This window comes from Sinocyclocheilus anshuiensis, unplaced genomic scaffold (genome assembly GCF_001515605.1).
Source record: "Sinocyclocheilus anshuiensis isolate Anshui unplaced genomic scaffold, SAMN03320099.WGS_v1.1 scaffold1620, whole genome shotgun sequence".
In the NCBI taxonomy this organism is placed as follows: domain Eukaryota; kingdom Metazoa; phylum Chordata; class Actinopteri; order Cypriniformes; family Cyprinidae; genus Sinocyclocheilus; species Sinocyclocheilus anshuiensis.
In genome coordinates this window covers 88,161-107,189 of record NW_015558680.1, presented here as the reverse complement: position 1 = coordinate 107,189, position 19,029 = coordinate 88,161, and the positions used below count along the sequence as shown (strand labels likewise).

Sequence of the window (19,029 nt, the reverse complement as noted above, 5' to 3'; positions counted from 1 at the left end):
ACCTCAGTCGTGGTATTGAAGGTGGGAGAGAGCGCTGTACATTCACTCCCCCCACCTACAATCTCTGCCGGTACGAGACTCGAACCCGCAACCTTTGAGTTACGAGTCTGACTCTCTAACCATTAGGCCACGACTTCCCCCTAGTAATTAAGAAACATTGTTAAGAAAAGCTTTTGGGAAAACAAAATGCTATGACCTGTATTCAAAAAAATAAGAAGAAAAACAGCAGTTAAGAAGAATTTTATTCTTAAGAATGTTCTGTGAATCCGAATCCTTGTTGACATATTCTTTTCTATAAATAAGTAGAGGGAACTGGCAAAGAACAGTTTGTTTGGGATGTATGATAGCATTGTTTCTTCAGAAACAAAAGGCTAGCAAAAGCTAAGAAGAAAAGTATGGCATCAGGCGCTAATCACTGCGCTATTCACAGATACCACTAGAAAAAGTAACATATCACTTTTATGGGCCATGTTCTCCTGCCATATACGGCTAGCGAAAAAGACGAGGCCATATGAGCACAACCTTAAAATGAAACGCCTGCCATGGTTAATCATATTCGGTTGTAAATTAGCTTTAATAATACATCGGCTAACACATTTTCCACACACACCACTTTAAATAGTTAGCAAGATGGACCCATTGCCGACAAGTGCAGGGCCGAAAAAGAGATGCAAACTAGTTTAATCAAATAGGGCTGAGATTGGGTCAGTACATTTCCCTAATAGATTTGGATAGAGGTTCAGAGACACTTTTAGGTGTCCGCTAGTGGATTTGCATGAATGTAAATTTACTCTTCTGGGTCGCAGGGTAATATAAATAGCCCCAAGTTCCTCAAGTCGTGTCTATTCTAAACAGCAGTTATTCACTGCAACTGCTGCAATGGTGAAATTAAAGGGGGACAGCAGGGGGAAGGTTCCTCTTGCCACAACAAAGGAAGGAAATCCCACTTAGATTTGTACTTCTCCCTTTCTTCTACCTTTAGCGGGTGTATCAGAGAATAAACAGTGCCTGAAGCTGGTAGCCACCTGCAATGTATTCCCCCACCCCCATTAAAGTCCTTCACAGAAATCAGAATTTAATAAATCACCCTGGAGTCTGACAGAGTTTATCTCAAGGGGTCGCTTTGACTCGGGAGGAGCCGCACCTCAGTCGTGGTATTGAAGGTGGGAGAGAGCGCTGTACATTCACTCCCCCCACCTACAATCTCTGCCGGTACGAGACTCGAACCCGCAACCTTTGAGTTACGAGTCTGACTCTCTAACCATTAGGCCACGACTTCCCCCTAGTAATTAAGAAACATTGTTAAGAAAAGCTTTTGGGAAAACAAAATGCTATGACCTGTATTCAAAAAAATAAGAAGAAAAACAGCAGTTAAGAAGAATTTTATTCTTAAGAATGTTCTGTGAATCCGAATCCTTGTTGACATATTCTTTTCTATAAATAAGTAGAGGGAACTGGCAAAGAACAGTTTGTTTGGGATGTATGATAGCATTGTTTCTTCAGAAACAAAAGGCTAGCAAAAGCTAAGAAGAAAAGTATGGCATCAGGCGCTAATCACTGCGCTATTCACAGATACCACTAGAAAAAGTAACATATCACTTTTATGGGCCATGTTCTCCTGCCATATACGGCTAGCGAAAAAGACGAGGCCATATGAGCACAACCTTAAAATGAAACGCCTGCCATGGTTAATCATATTCGGTTGTAAATTAGCTTTAATAATACATCGGCTAACACATTTTCCACACACACCACTTTAAATAGTTAGCAAGATGGACCCATTGCCGACAAGTGCAGGGCCGAAAAAGAGATGCAAACTAGTTTAATCAAATAGGGCTGAGATTGGGTCAGTACATTTCCCTAATAGATTTGGATAGAGGTTCAGAGACACTTTTAGGTGTCCGCTAGTGGATTTGCATGAATGTAAATTTACTCTTCTGGGTCGCAGGGTAATATAAATAGCCCCAAGTTCCTCAAGTCGTGTCTATTCTAAACAGCAGTTATTCACTGCAACTGCTGCAATGGTGAAATTAAAGGGGGACAGCAGGGGGAAGGTTCCTCTTGCCACAACAAAGGAAGGAAATCCCACTTAGATTTGTACTTCTCCCTTTCTTCTACCTTTAGCGGGTGTATCAGAGAACAAACAGTGCCTGAAGCTGGTAGCCACCTGCAATGTATTCCCCCACCCCCATTAAAGTCCTTCACAGAAATCAGAATTTAATAAATCACCCTGGAGTCTGACAGAGTTTATCTCAAGGGGTCGCTTTGACTCGGGAGGAGCCGCTAGACAGACAAAGCCTAGGCCGATAAGATGTGAAATTAAATACAGTTAGCAGTTGGAAACAAAGGACGGAATGTGTCACAAGCCACTACGTAACCACCAAAAAGCTTATAGCCGAAGAAATGGCAGAGACAGGAGGTGATTCATTTCAGTTTGTGCACATTTAACCTCATTTGCATGCTTACTGTCAACATATCTTTCTGTCGCCGATACGTTCAAGAGCTTTCATTAAGGCCTGAAGTTGACATCCTTTTTATTGAGGCATGGCATATAAATCATGGCCGTCGCACACCTGCACATCTCGATCGGAGATCTTGCTCTATCATGTTATGCTTCCTTTTAAACACATGACAGGTACGACACCAGTCATCGCTTAAGGTAAGGAGAGAGTTATAGGAGTGCGGTTTATCTCTGTGTGAACAAATATCCTTACTTAGCGTGTTGAAATACAGATTATTTACCACAACAAATATGCCACTTTTGTAGAGACCCAGTTAAAAGTGAAGTGAAGATGTCATTTTTGCATAACTAGCACCACCAAATAGAATTACAACAAAACTGACTATTTTCAAACAGGTTTCCTGAACACTGCCATTGGTTGGAAAACTGGTAGTCCCACCCCCAAACTCACTATGTTGGCTGGTCAGGATGTTCAAAACAAAAAGAGCAAAGTTTGGAAAGTGCCAGAGTCACAAAGTTTACACTTTTTGGCATCTCGTATTAGGGAAATGGTGCAGATTTGAATCAATCGCATACATCGGTTTTTATACAATCTGCCTAAACTGCACTGAGGGTTATGTTTAGAGGTGCTTACATTTACTAAACATTTAACTGAATGAATCAAACTGTACAAATTCATATGAAGTCACCAACTAATTATGTTGTCATGTGGTCAGGTTTTTTTTTTTTAATTAATATGACATGGCACATAACAATTATTACGAACCTAATATGACAGAGCATAATATTAGAAACAGCACACCAAGATTTGAAACTTGGATTTAAAGTTGCTCTGTTGTGTGGATCTCAGATCTTCACCTGTTCAATATTGGCCAACCAAGCTGTCTCAGCATCTTAAGCTGGGATATAAAAATTTGTACATACAAATGGCATGTTTCACCTTTAAGTTACATAGGTTAAAAATAGGAAAAAGAAACTACTAACAAGACAACTGTAGGGCACATTACATGTCAGCTAGTGTCCACAGCTAGCATACTAATGGTGTGTTGGTGTGCTAGTAACATACGCCTGCTCTAATGAAAGAGATGAGTTTGAAATTTTCAGTGAGCACTTTGGCCCTGTCTTTTATTAATAACACTCCAGGGTCCAGGAGGGTGCGAAGCAAAATGGTGGGAATGGGCTGACCCGTGGGCCGCACCTAATCTGTCCCGATTCGGTCCGCGCCACCGACGACCTCGCTCGCTATCTGTTTCTCAAACTGATGCCTTCCTGCTGGGACGGCGTGGCTGGAGAGCTGTCAGCGTGCTGCCCTTTCTGGGGCGCTGCGCTATCTCTGCCTGCACCAGTCCACCGTGGCCTGTTGAAAAGAGCTGTCATAGCCTCGCAAGTCTCTGACATTCCTATTGGCTTCACCCTGACCCTTTGAGAAGCACACCTTTAATTATCCTGTCTCAAATCTCCTTCCATGGCAAAACGAATATACATATAATAGCCGTGAGCATGTGTGCTGTTCTTTTAAAGTATGCATTTGAGGGCCCCACTCAAAGCTGTGACTCTTGGAATAATATTAGACTATTTGGAATGTGACTGTGAGACTAGTAAGAGACACAGCTGCAGAAGAGCTTCCTTTATCAAGGGAAAATTACATAATGCCCCAACAACTACGAGCTGTTTCCAGCACTCCACTTATACTTATACTTTAATACTTAAAGTATAAAAACAGCACAGAAGACATAAATATGATGTATTATTTTAGCTGCCTTCCCCAATATCCTCCAATTAAACATCTCTGTCACTGATAGGAGCATAAAGACACCTTTGATCCGTGTAATCAGATCAGTGGGCTTGCTTTTGTCTCACATTCCTTTTCTGACATTTGAAAGGTCAAGAGTGAGAGGACATTTGATAACTGCAAAATCCTCATACTCCATTTTACAACCCTAATCTGCCGTCTCGGAATTGGTAACATAGCATTTTATCTTTGGGAGGAGGGCTGGAGAGACTAGGAAACTAAGTCTGTTCGCATTTGTTCACCATTAGGTGAAGCTTTAAGAATTTGCTGCATTGAAGACAAAACGAATAACGCTCTGACCGCAATAAAAGGTTAAGTTGCTACACAGAAATACATGCTTGTTAAGAGAACCAAACTACTGTACCATAAATAATGGAGTGAGGCAAACTGTGTTTTTCTCTTTTTTTTAGACTTCAGGAAAGTGTGCATTGTCGACACTGAACATGTAGTGCAGATTTGACCCAAATATTTACACAGTATCACACAAATCAAGAGCGCTGTTTGTTCCAAATGCAGATTAAAAAAAAATCCCTATCACTAATACACAGACTGACAGTGTGTCGGAAACACTTATATCGTATCGACCGAAATTAAGAAATATATCGTGATATAAATTTTGGCCATATCGTCCAGCCCTACACTCAACCAATAGTCCCGTGGGGGCCAGAGTCATCCTCACAGCTGTAATGAGCTTTACTGAGCTGAATAAAACAGTTAATAGAAAGGTAAGATCAAAAATGCATGAATTATGAAATATTAGCCAGATCCCAATGAAAACGGCTCTGGTTAAGTAGACGTAGATGTCCGTAGCATTTATGGGCGGCTTCAGTAGTGCAAGAGACAGTTTAGTAGCTTATTGAATGGCTATACCATACCTCCTCCATGTATAAAGTTACTTAAGTGTTCGCCTGCAGGGAGAACCATGTCAAATCGCATTGAAAATAACTTTGAGGAGCAAATTGAATGTATTAGCTTAAAGGGAGGTGATGTCTATGGGACCACTGACACTTAATACTGAATTATACTAGACAAAATACATTGAGCAAAAGTAAAGTGATTCACTGTTCTGTCAACCACCCCCCACCCCAAAAAAGACACAAAAAACTATTTTCTGTTGGTGAGAAATCCTACTTATTACTTGGTTGGCATCCACAGAATACACAGACAGGCAGTGCTGTCCCATGAAAACCATTTTTGTTCCATTACAAAAAACTAGGTCATCCTCTCATAATTGTCAATCATGCAATAAATCTTTCTGTGCCACAAATGAATACTGCTCTGGGACTGAAACAAAGCTTATTGGCATGCAGTGTCAGCTTGACTTAATTCATTCTCCTTTTCAGCTGAGCCTATTCATATGTGAAGTTTATGGATATCACACTGCCTGTTCCAGAGCAGGATAATGGATGTGGACAGACACATTATGCTGGGAATGTTGTATTAGCACAGCGTAAGCTGTCTGAATGGAGACACAGCTCACAACAGAGTGTAAAATGTGAGACCGGATCCACAACTAGAATAAATGATCCTTCTTTAAGACTCTTTGGAAGAATATTCTCTCCCGAGCACATGAATGTAAATGTGTAAATGTATGTACAACCATGAACCTCCTCTTCAATGGCTCTGAAATGAAAACAACAAGCAGAACTTTCAAGGGAATCGTTTTCTCTGAATCATCTGTTAGTGACGTAATGTCTTAAAATAAATTCCACAATCAAAATCATTAGTAACGTAATACTTTCTGGTGCAGTAAGAGCATGGGATGGAAAAGACTTGAGCATGTCTTAAAATTAATAGCGGTATTGCAAAAGACAACAAAGGGTATCATGGGAAAGAAAAAGCACAAAAGAGAGCTCTTAAATGTCTCAACAGTTTCTCATTTTTCTCCTGGGAAAAAGACCCCATTAATCTCACAAGTATCTCCTCTTAGAATAAATGTCATTCAATATCAATATTTCAAACTGTGCATTAAAAAGTCAAAGATTTCAATATGAAGTCCCAATTTCCCATCAGATTCTTACAAATTATGTGAACTATGCATTTCATATTAATCTCTCAGTTACAAACTCTTTTTTTTTTTTTTTTTTATTAAATATATTTTTATAATTACTTGTAAGACAAAAGATCTCATACAAAGTTGAGGGAAAGTCTCCTGATTCATTTTTGTATATTCCAGGTCATACAATGTCAGAGGATTTCACCATGTTATTACAAGTTATTATAAGACTGTGATTGTGTTTCTGAATATGTAATTGTTCCACCACACAAAGGCTTGAACACAATATCTGTGTCTGCTACAGCTCTGGGCTCACCATTTACCTTCTCCTGCCAGGTGTCGTCAGTTTACAAATATCTGATTGGACAGACGGGAAATGCAGTGGTACGCCTCCAGCAGACGAGTTTGGTGTCATGTCTCTCTGGAGCAAACTGTCAGTCTTTAAGAAAAGAGTAATAATAGCCAGGTACAACAGCCACTTGCTATCGAAAAAAAAAAACACTTTCTTTTTTTAAAGAAACCTTAGCGAGAAGCTGACATTTGAGTCAGGAGGAGAAACTCAAGCGAAGCATCATAGAAAGAGTTATCAGAATGGCTGTCTCACTGACAACAGCATTGTGAGAAGCTCTGGACTGCTTTCAAAGAAAATACAGTAAAGCCCATGGAGGGGATCGGAGGGTTTTGGGAAATGCATACTTTGTACTATGGTTATTAAAAGAAGCATTTCCATTTGTTTTAAATGGACTGCGTTGCATGTTGGGATGTTTCCCCTGCATAAAGTAGTGTGCAATGCGACACTCATTTACGTTGGCCTTCATCTGGCATTCTATGATCAAGCTACAATGTCTCTTGGGAATCTACGATGTATGCTTTGCTTTCATAAAAAGGCAACAGCAGCATTTAATAATGTTTCATATATTCAAGTGGAAGAGAAAAGTGAACACAGTGCATGCACTTTTTGAGGAATCTAATCAAAACAATTAACACTTACATATTTACATCAATGCAATAGACGAATTAAAAGAAGTAAAAGCTATTGAATAAAAAATAGGAAATATGCAAAAAATATGCTTCCTCAAAAGGCTGCAAGAATGAGATACAAACACACAAACAACTGCATCAATATTAGCAACATATGGGATCCTCAGTGGGAACGAGTACCGGAATTTGGCTTTTCTATTATAATTCAATTGTGTTAAATTGACTTGATAGGCTTCTGTGCAGCCCGTGAGGATTCCAGCTTCATAAGAGAGGCCTGGTGTCTCAGCTTTGTCAAAGGCTCATCATGCTTTGAGCTCTGATAGAGTTCCATTCTATTCTCAAGTGTCATTAGCTGTGGGCCAGGTAAAGATTAGATAACAATCAGAACTTTATGAGATACCTTTAGAGGTGTTAGGAGTCTTTTGTCACACTGCTAAGAGAGGAATGTGGATAAAAAAAAAACTCTTATAATTTCCTCTTTTCTTTCATTCCGTTGAATTATCAGAAGAGCACTCTTCAGTTGTTTTGGCAGTACAGAAAAATGTAAACGTATTTTTAAGGAGCCAAGAAAAACTCAACATGCCTTGTTAAGCATATTTCATGGAGTATTCATAAATTGCTAAATATATCATTTATGGCGGAATTCTGAAAGCAGTTTTATCAAAGGTACTTTAATAACATAATTCATTTTTGCAGGAGAGCTTGAAGTGAATTGAATTGAGACCACTATTTATTTTGTCCTATATAGGAAAAGAATCTCCAGCACTCCAGAGCTCTTTGTTTTTTCTTTAATGGAGTCATGGTGCTCTCATTGCGCTGTAAAGTGGTGCTTGTTCTGACCTAAATGAAAACAGCCTCGAGACCTCAGCGGTCACCTGTCCTTCATTGCAGTCCCGCCAAAACCTGCTGACGGCATCTCAGAGATTCCCGCACCTCATTGATGCTGTTTTTGACTGCGGTTCAAACTTAAATATCCAGCTTTTGCCGCAGAGCTCATAAAACATCCATCATGACTTTCCCCCATTTTATAACAGAGTAAATATCACTCTTACGAGGTAGTTTTCCCATCATTTTCTTTTATCACAGTAGAGTGGGACAAGAAGAGGCCGTTAAGTTCAAACAACGCAGATATTTCCGTGATAACATGAAAAAGTTTATATAGGAGGAGATTCATCATTTGATAGGATCTTGAAGACGAGGGGGAAACAAGAAGAGGAAATGTCTGGAATCCCATTTGAGATTCCTTCCCTGAAGTATTATTCTCCTTTTTTTTTTCTCATGTCAGTTTCAACATGAAAATTAAGCCAGGGAAAATTAACTCCTGATATGGCTACGCTGAATTAGACGGTGAAAAAAAGGGACTTTTTAAGGATTCCGGCCTTGTCATTTTCAATTTTCTGCTCTTTGGACATGGTTGTATTCAGATTCCCGAACATCTACTCAGCATATCAATCCTAATTAGACAATCTGGGTCCGCGAAGGATGAGAGCTGAGTTATTTGCATAATTTAATCATAAATACATATTTCCGAATGCATTTGTACAATCATCTTTCTATCCTTAGGGCAAAAATATTAATATTATTAGGCAATAATTCTTTTAAAAAGGAGGAAAATAGGAAACCAGAAAGTGCACTCTCTTTTTAAACTCCAGCTTTGGGCTATATGAAAAATTAATTAATTTCTGGGGAAAATCAATTTCTTTATGTGACCATATTAGACAGAGCCGAGCTAAGGCCCAGAATCGCTCTCCAATCAAGAAATCTCATCTGTTCTCTCTAACTTGTGTCAGTAGTGGTTAGTATCCCTGCACGAGCGTCAGAGATCTGCGCACTGCTTCCTAAATATGCTGTAATGTGGAAGGGATGGTGGGTAAAGACATGCCAGGGCTCGGAGTCAAAGAGCTCGTAATGCATTGCTTTTTCCATCTGTCTCAGGTGTGACCACGGAGGCTAGTGTCACTGTCCTGTCTCATTTCATACAGCTGGTGGTCAGAAAAAGAGAAACCTGCAGATGATTTGACACGCTTACTCTTGCTTGTTTGATTTGAGACTGATTGATGACTCACACCGTCACTCACGGTCACCACAAACTGTACTAAGAATCATGAACGTCCGCTATTTGCGCAATTAACGACCAGTCGTATTTTTCATTTAAAAGGATAGTTCATCCAAAAAAATTCTGTCAACATTTAGTCATGTTGTACCAAACCTGTATGCTTTTTTTCTTCTTCTGTGGAACACAAAAGAAAATTGTGAAAAAATGTTCAGTGTTTTTTTTGGCCACTTTTTTTGGACCCTATTGATTTTCATTGTATTACACAAACATTCTTCAAAATATCTTCTTTTGTGTTCTGCAGGGGAAAAAGGTTTGGAATGACATGAGGGTGAGCAAATAATGATAGATTTTCATTTTTGAATTTTAGTTTTTCAATTTCATTTTTGGCTGAACTAACCTATATATGCAGGTCAAATGTCAAAAACAAGAGTTCTGCATACTGAAATTCAAGAGTGTGTGAAAGTACAAGAGCTTAAACAGATATAAGTGTTTCAAGAAATTTATGTTTATTTTTTTTCCTAGAACTAGTGTTTCAAATGATCCAAGTTGCAAGTTGCTTTTATCAGTGTCACATTCATTACAAACTCCTCTTTTACCATCTCCTCTTGCATTGACGACTGATGCCAAGTGCACAGTTCATTTGAACACACGTGGCTAATCCTATCAAGGCGAGCTCCAGCGATTCACGGCGACGGAAAAAATAAAAACCGGATTGTTCATCTGCTTCATTTTCGATCTATCAGCACCGATTGCGAGTGAGGAATATAGAATCATACATATGATTTGTAAGAAAGTGCTACAATGAATCTGTGATTTTAACAAGCCTTTTAACATGCATCCCCCCCCCACACACACATCCCCCCTCCAACTCTTTCATCCTAATCAGCATCTGTCTCTCTGTTTTTTGAAGTTATTATCGCCTCAGCTCCCTCTTGGATGTGGTTGCTGGGTGACGGGTATCTTAGCACCCACTCTGACTGGGAATGATTTGAATTCGATCCAAAGATTTCCCATGAGTACCTGTAAACACATCCGTGCCTTGTCGAAAACAAATATATCAGAAGAGCACTGCAAAGAGAGCGAGAGAGGGGGAAAAAAAGAGCGATAAAATCTGCCACTGTGTTAAGACGCAACCCTGAGTGCTAAACAAAATAATGACGCTCCTCTGTAAATATGCCAGTCTGTGTTGGACACAAACAAAAATATTTTGTCAAATGTGATGCACTTGTGACTGAAGGATAAATCCTTAAAGTAAAATAGAAATATAATAAAATAGAAATTTAAAACATAATCAATTAAATAAAAAGAAACACAAGACATCTTCGTTAAATGAAATGAAATTATGTTAAAAAATCTAAAATATGCAAGTGCATTCATATGCATCTATTTAACCTGACAACATCTGTCAATTAAGCCTAACAAACCCTCAGACGTAACAGCTGCCTCAGCACTCACCTCCAGCCCAACCGCCCTGGTGTTTCAATAACCTTTCCTAAGAGTTCAAATGTCACCAGGCGGCAAGAACCGCACCGTCCCACACAGACAAAATGGAAAGGAAAACAAGTAGCTGAAGTATTGCTTCTCACGGGGCAGACTCATAACTCCTATGAAAGCAGAGAGATTACAGCCCTGTATCTGTTTGGCGGCAGAAGGTGCGCATTAATCTGGGCCGAGGGTCCCCGGGAGAACAAGTGGGGGGAGCCGGAGGAACACGTCCTCATGCGGAAGGGAGAACGGGGCGAGTCTGACTCTGCTTCACGGGGAATTCTTTTAACGTGAGCAGACAAAGATGTAAGGCTGCTGTTATCCCATAGCAAAGAGGATTATTAGCAGTTCTTCAGCACTCTGTGCTGGAAAAGTGAGACCGCAGGAGCTTATGCCATTTTTTTTTTTATTATCTCTAGTTTTTGTGTCTTTGTTTGCAAGACAATGGGAATAGGATTTGAACACAACCCAAGCCGGACTCAAACTTGGCCACTTATGCTGTAAGCATGTGCACAACACAATGCACCACACCTCTGACATTCTCATGGCATGATATCATTAATTTCTCCTGTACATATCACTTGAAAAAAAACAAACTCATAATGTTTATTATAAAAATGTATACTGCCTTTAGATAAACTAAATGATTCAGCCTTAAAATTCAACATCTGAGCATGTAACGGCATCCCAAGTCCCATCCACGCAAAAGTTATGACTTAGTGTGCTGACCTTCTCTGTACAGAGAACCAAAACAGATGTAGATACATTAAATCCACACAGTAAATAAGAGCCAGTGTGTTTGTGTTCCATCCGAGCAGATACCTTTGTCCATACAAATGATGTAATCCTCCAAATGGGAAGCAGACATGGAGGAGGTGACTGATTTCAGCATATCACCGGCAGTACCAGGTGCTTTCAGAGACAATTACAGGCCTCTCTATGCAGCAGTAATAGGCCAGCACTTTAGCGTCATTAAAGCAATGTGTAGCACTGCATTATCCTTTAACCCCATCACTGACCACTCTCCTTCCCAGCCCCGGAGTTCAAACCACACACTCCATCACCTCAGGGCCCTGGGATGGGCCGCACGAGGAGGAGTGGAGTCGGATTGAATGCAAGCTCAGGCCCAGATGGAGCTCGGCACAGACTGAGAGCAGACTGCTCCATTAGCACCGCTGCTGGACAAACACACATCGCACTTGTCATAAAACTAGAGGGGAATATTTACAATGCACATTTTCAGACAAAAATATATAATAAATATGCTGCTTTAAATCAAGTGTATTTTTGATTAAAAAAAAGAGTGCAATGCATTTGCTGTTATTCTGCAGCTGTCAATGACTAGCATTAAGAAATCCAAAATATGTGCTTCACAAGAAAGAGAAAAGATAAATTAATATAATTAGTCAACCAAGCATATTATAATTGTATAAGTTTTGCAAAAATATGTGATGTGTTTTTAACAGAGTTTTTATTCCACGCTCACACTGAATAAAAGTGGCACTTGTCCAAAACAGAAAATCATATTACGAGTGTGAGTTTTATTCTGTTATTCTATTATTTTAATTAATAGTATTGTGTGAAAAAAAATTATATGATAAAAATATAAAAAATAGTTCCTGTCAGATTGCACATTCAGATCTAAAAAGACTGACATCAATATTATGTGCAATGTGTCACAATATTCTCATAAACAACTTATGATTTAATTTTAAGTTTTTACAGCATTGAAATTCCTCATTAAAATATATTATATATGAAACTGTACAACACTCGGGCTCGAATTGCTGCATGCAAGGTGTTTTATGTTTTCGTTTCAGACGAGCTGTCAACTTTGACATTTTTAAATTAGCTTACTTTTTCTAGTAATTATTGAGCCCATTCAGTTGATCACTAAAGGGTGACATTAAAGTTTCAGGGCGAATTATTCACCGATGTTACAAGCAGTAATTGTTTCCTGTGTGATTTTGTACCTTCAAGCACTGTATCACTCCTGCCATTAAGTATACAAGCACTTATTGACTATGATTTGATTTTTCCCCATAGGAAGAAAATAGCAGAAAGAAATGTCTGCCTATAAATACAACTAATACATAGGAAAGAACATTTATTCTAATAATTCTGACAGGCATGCTTATTTAAATCTGCTCAAATAACAGAAAACCATTTCAAATAAAATTTTCTTCATATATGTTCACTGTGAGCTCACTATTACTTACAGCATGCACAAATACAAGGTGACTTTAAAACATCAAATCTGTTAGTAGCAAAAATACATAACAAGAAAAAAAACTCTCATGCTCTATACATAAACCTGTGCATGATTTTCACAAAATACATTTGAGCCAACTGTCATTTATGAATTATTAATTCTCGTAAATATTTGAAAAAAGAACACCCTGTATTTTGCATGCTCTACTACAACAATTCAATAAAACCATTGCTTTCCACCATTGCAAAAACTTGAGTTAGTCGCTTTATAGTATTCTAGAATCTGTTGCAAATTTTTCTATATTTTTATTATAATTATTTTAATTATAAAAGAACAAGTTGTGTTTCTTCTGTGGTTCTTTGCAACGCCTTACGTTCAGCAGAGATCCCTCTACTTTTCTCTCTGTGTATAGTTCTTTAGATCAAAGTTACTGATGTCACATTATAAGTAAAGAACATAAAACTACAGAATAAAAAGTTTTTTTGTTGACTTAAAAAGCTTCTCGTGTGACATCGGACGGTAAAATCCTCTTGGACTGTAATTTAAAGTGCAAATACAGATCTGAAAGGACTTGCAAATATCCTGTACATTATTTCCACATACTATTGTAATAATTAGCGTAACGCATGAAGTAGCTACATTAGTTTTACTAACCATACTTTCTAATGAAAGGTTCACTTCATTTCTTATCTAACTTTTCTATTGATTATTTGTTTTGGAGTACTAAAAGAGTGTTCTAACCTGGCATTAGTGCAGTCGTTGTAGAGGGACTCGAAGTCTTTTCTGGAGATGAGTTTGCAGCGGTTGACCCCGGGCTGGATGGCCCCCAGTCCGCGCAGGATGCGGACCTGCTCCACGTTACACACCACCGGCGTGATCTCCAGCCGCTTGAGTTTGGTGTAGACGGTGTGCAGACCCCCGACCAGGTGTTTGAGAAACAGGTCAAACGCCTGGGGCAGGCAGATGAGCTCCTGTCCGTCCACCGTGAAAGAGGCCACCTTGGCGCCCCTGAGCTCCACCATCCGACACTCATTATTCTGCGGGGTGTTTTCAACAGGGGACGGGGTAGTATACACGGGCTTGCCAGCCAGTGGGATGCTGCTGGTGTTGGTGCTGATCAGATCCGTGCGGAACAGATTCTGGGTCGCTGACTGAGAAGGAGACGCAGAAGTGGCCGAAGGCGAGGATGATGATGCTGCGGTCGCGGAGAATGATGATGATGATGCTGATGATGCTGACGAAGAAGTTGAGATCGGACACGGCTGGACCAGAGACGATGGGGGAATCAGAGCAGCCGGTACGGCCATGGTGTTCTGCATCTAACAAATAAGTTCAGACGGGAAAGAGAGCCAGTATGAAAAAGTAGCGCAAAGAAGCAGAAATCCACCCCGAGTGCGCTCCGCCGACGCGCGAATGGCTGTGAAGAGGTGCCGTGCTGAAATTGGGGCTCTCAGAAAGATTGAGAGAGAATGACAGGAAGAAAATGAGCAGAAAAGTGTGCCTCTGCTCTGTGGATGAGTTGTTGTTGTCACAAGGTACAGAGAGGGAGGAGCCACTATCAGCCCTTTGAAACGGAGACCTGCACAATCGACACTTGTGGGACCGCGTGAGGAACAAAACCTGCGCTTCTTCTAGGAATGTTCTCTGAAACTCAATTTAATACGTCGAGCTCCTCTGCTACATGTCAGGACGCCTCTCTCCTATTATTGTTCATTATTTGAAAGTACACTTAAATGTTCACACTTTTTGAGTGAGACAATAAGCACATAAAAAGGTAAAACTTTTTTTTATAATGTCATTAATATTGTATACATTTATGCAAAATACACGAAGAACATTTTAGCGATGTATATAATGATGTTACAAATATGTTTGTTGTAAAAATTAATGAAAGTTATTATCACTAATACACTTAACAAAAGATGCAGAAAGTACTGTGAAATGATTCAGTATCCTATTCAGAACTTCAGGTGAGTTACTGGAGGGGAGACCAGTGTGAGTTGTAACACCATCAGTTTAACCAATTAGAAAAGAGCTACAGGGGTGAAATTACTTCAAACATGAGCACCATCCTCTTGAGGTGACGGTAATAGTTATAAGAGGACTTACGGGACAAAAAAAGTAGGTAAAGTAACGTTTCAGGTCTGGTGTATTTGATTTGCCATCAGGTTAATGCAGGCCAATGTTACATGACAGAACTAGTATCATCTGAATCTGTTCTCTTGTTTAATTGGACATATGGCATCCACACAAGTTTTCATGTAAAAAAAAAAATAATGTATGAGCAGACAAGAAGGGTTATAACACTTTCAGGTCCTTTACTGAACCTACAAAGATGCATAAAATAGGATGCATAAAATAGGTCAATGTAGGCCACATTACACACAATTGTGAAAGTGACTAACACACACACACATACACACAGATGTTATAGCCTATGCATTTTTATATTTCTTTACAATTTTAATTTAAATGTTTTTACATTTTAAATACATTTCTTACAGCTTTATAATTTTGATTTAAAACCATAAACATGTAAGGAAAAAAATTTCAAATATATATATATATATATATATTCTATAAGAGTTATGTACAACCAAGCACAGTTCATTTGTAACAGACGATTATAGAAACATTGTGTCTCAAAAGTTTATACAGAGAAACAACAAAAAAAGTACAGATGTTGAAACAAAATGTGTTACAACACATCCCTTTTTGATATATAAAGACCACCAAAGTGTATAATACTGTTATTTCTCATGTCTCATTTTGCATGTTTGTATTTCTTCAAAGACCCAATTCAAACATACAGAACTCTGGATGCAAAGAAAAAACAATGTGGAAGTCTACACTGTCAGAACCTATCCAAGTAAACTTATAAGTTCAAGTTAGTCTGATCTGATCTGCTTTAAGATAAGCAGAATGCCATTTCAGAATTGTCATTCAGGCACAGAGGTAGCATGTAGTGTAAAAATCGATATCCACTTAAAATTCATAGCCAGACAAAGTTGCCCTTTATGTTGCTAACCTTTGCTTAAATATGCATCATATTAAGATTTCATTAAAAACAATGAATGTCATGATAGTTTGCCAACAATTGTTCATGTTAGAATGGGGTTAACTGCAAATGATGGCCATACAATTCCACACAAAGAGCTGCTAGCAGACATTCATTTAGAGAAGAATGATGATAAGACAAAAAGGCATCCACAAACACCACAGGACCTCTATGATGTCTCTGATTCAGAGTCTCTTAACAAGCTGGGTGGGCCTGATGAATCAAACTCCCATTAGACCATTATCAACACTCTTTCAATAGACAAACAGCAGGATGCACATTGCAGAGAAACTCTCAGTTGTTCAGTGCATTCTAACTTTGAATGTTCAATTAGTTTCATTGGTTAACAATGTCTGCAATCTTTATGCACTGGGTAAATGCAAGCAACTACGGCAAGAACAGAATTCTTCAATCTCGCTCTTTAGAAGAAGCCATTCTACATTGCATCATTATTCAATGAGCCGGGATGAGAAGAGAAGTTCAAGCCAACAGTAATCAAGAGGTTACGTACAACCAAGAACAGCTTGAAACAGCTGAGAACTAATGTTAAACTGTTTTAATTAAGTCCACTTCAAGGTCAGCAGCATAGAAATGGCATATCCACCTCGATTAGACAGTCATATATCTCTATAAAATCTAAATATGTCACACTTTAATTATTGTAAATGTTATACATTATTATATCATTATTATAAATATTATATGTTACATAAATGTTTATATACACACACTTCATATATACTGCATGTATACAGTATATATTGTTCTATATTGTTGAGAGCCCTAACTTGAGTCAAGATGTTCCTTCCTTAAGGGAAAAAGTGTAATTACAGAATACCAATGGGTTCACAACATTGGCATTTACAATATTAGCGTTTGAAAAAGGATCCAATCCATCAGGAAGGCAAACAGATGACATAAATGCTACCATAAATGCTACCACAAATTAAAACAATCTGACTGTTTGATCGCAAAGGATAAAATGGTCAATTGTCTTCTAAAGGAGCATAAAGGGTGTTCTTTGTTTCTATTCTCTCACTCGCTCGTTTTTTTTTTTTTTTTGAAAATGGCATTTAAATGGTTTCTAAATAGTGCTTGAAGTTAGTCAACAAGATTTATATGTTTCTTCCATGTGTTTATATGATATCAGAGGCCCATGATGACTGCTGGGGGATGACATGACATCACTAATGAGGAAAGGCCCATCACAAGACCACACGCACAAAGGTTTGATGGCGTCGCAGTGCTGATGACTAACTCGTTCCATTTTGTTTATGCTATTTGTCACAGGGAGAACACACAGCAAACATCAGACATACATGAATCATCAAACAAGCTGAGAACAATGTGGCTACTTTCTTTCTTAATCATGAACACACCAATTAGAAGACTAACGAATGAAGAGGCAGTGGGTGCACAGAGTTTCCCTCCATCTGTATGAATCACCATAAAGCTAATGGATCAGTGTTTAAAAGTAGAACTACGATATGACTCGTATGATCAATGGCACTGTATGTTGTTTGATATAATAATTTATTCAGCCTTATAAGGCTTTGATAAAACAATGTTGAAAAGCAATTTAAATTAAATTCATTTAAATGTCAATTCTCATGGTTAGGATTTTTCTATAATTGGCTATTTAATTAAAATAATTTTCACAGTCATTAATACAGCTCGCAACTTGTAGTGCACTGACATGTTTTAATTACATGGTATTAACAAAATTGATATGCTTTAGAAAGCATGGTGAATAAGAAATAATTACACCAATCATACATCATCCCCCTTATGGACATTAAGAGTATTTCAACATAATTGATGAACTTTGAAAAGGGAGATAAATAACTTTAATTGCATAAAATGGGCGTACCTGGTTTAAATAGAAACAGCCGTCATTGCATTGCAACATATTGGCAGATTCCATTAAATGCAAACCTGCTTACTCTCTCATCTGATGAATAAACATGACTTCCATGCAGTAAATATTTGGGTACATCTGCAAGTGTTGTATGTCTGTCTTCTGACTCGCGTTCATTACTCACATTGTTCTGTTTTCAGGGGAGGATGCAGCTTAAAATGCTGCTCAGACAAACAGAGTGCAGAGTGACACAAATACTTATTGATTTTGAATATTTGTCTCCTCAAGGTCACATGCCATTGACCCCATCCACCCGGAGATGCCCCACGCCATACACACACACACACACATGCACACACACACACCATGGCAGAGGCAGCTCACCAAAGGCTGGCCGAAACGTCACCCACCCTATAGGTCAGTGAGAGAGATGGACTGCAAACCTGTAAAACAAGTTTAGAATAGTATAATAAAAAACTAAGCCTGCCAAATTATTAAAACAATTACAAACAATGACTCGCATGATTACTCACAACCAGTTCAGTTTTTAAGGAAAAGTGGTAACAACTACAATAAGGTCCCATTAGTTAATGTTAGTTAATATGTTATATTTGTTACAGTATGTATTAATCTTTGTTATTGTTAGTTAATAAAAATAACTGTTGATTGTTAAGTCCAGTAAATAATATTAACAGAAACAATTTGTTATTTTAATAATGTATGAGTAAATGTTGAAATTGACATTAACAAACATTAGTAAATGCTCTAGAAATATGTTTCATTGTTAGTTCATGTAAACAAATGTAGTAAACGTCTCGGTTACGTATGGTAACCCTCGTTCCCTGAAGGAGGGAACGGAGACGTCACATCGGTGACCGACGAATTGGGATATCGCTTCGATAAACCAATCTACTTCGAGTGTAAACTAAACGAGCCAATGCACATTGGCATGCAATTATTGCATCCAGCTGCCGCTGATCACAGCGTGAGTATAATAAGGCAGCAGGTGCAATCCATACCAGGTTTTCGCTGAGGAGCCGAGCCACGGTTCCGGCCGCTCAGCGGTGGTACAGCAGCCGTGGCGACGTGACATGACGTCTCCGTTCCCTCCTTCAGGGAACGAGGGTTAC

At 38.7% G+C, this 19,029-nt stretch overlaps 1 protein-coding gene across 1 annotated transcript in view; it reads right to left on the bottom strand.

The window, feature by feature from the left end:
* Positions 1–14,567, bottom strand: part of LOC107681303 (dachshund homolog 1-like) — an 82,387-nt gene extending 67,820 nt beyond the window's left edge. The window contains exon 1 of the mRNA XM_016477577.1: positions 13,725–14,567. Within this exon, the coding sequence (XP_016333063.1) occupies positions 13,725–14,302 (578 nt within the window). The 5' untranslated portion in view covers positions 14,303–14,567. The remainder of the gene's footprint in view (positions 1–13,724) is intronic.
* Between the last annotated feature and the right edge of the window lie 4,462 nt (positions 14,568–19,029).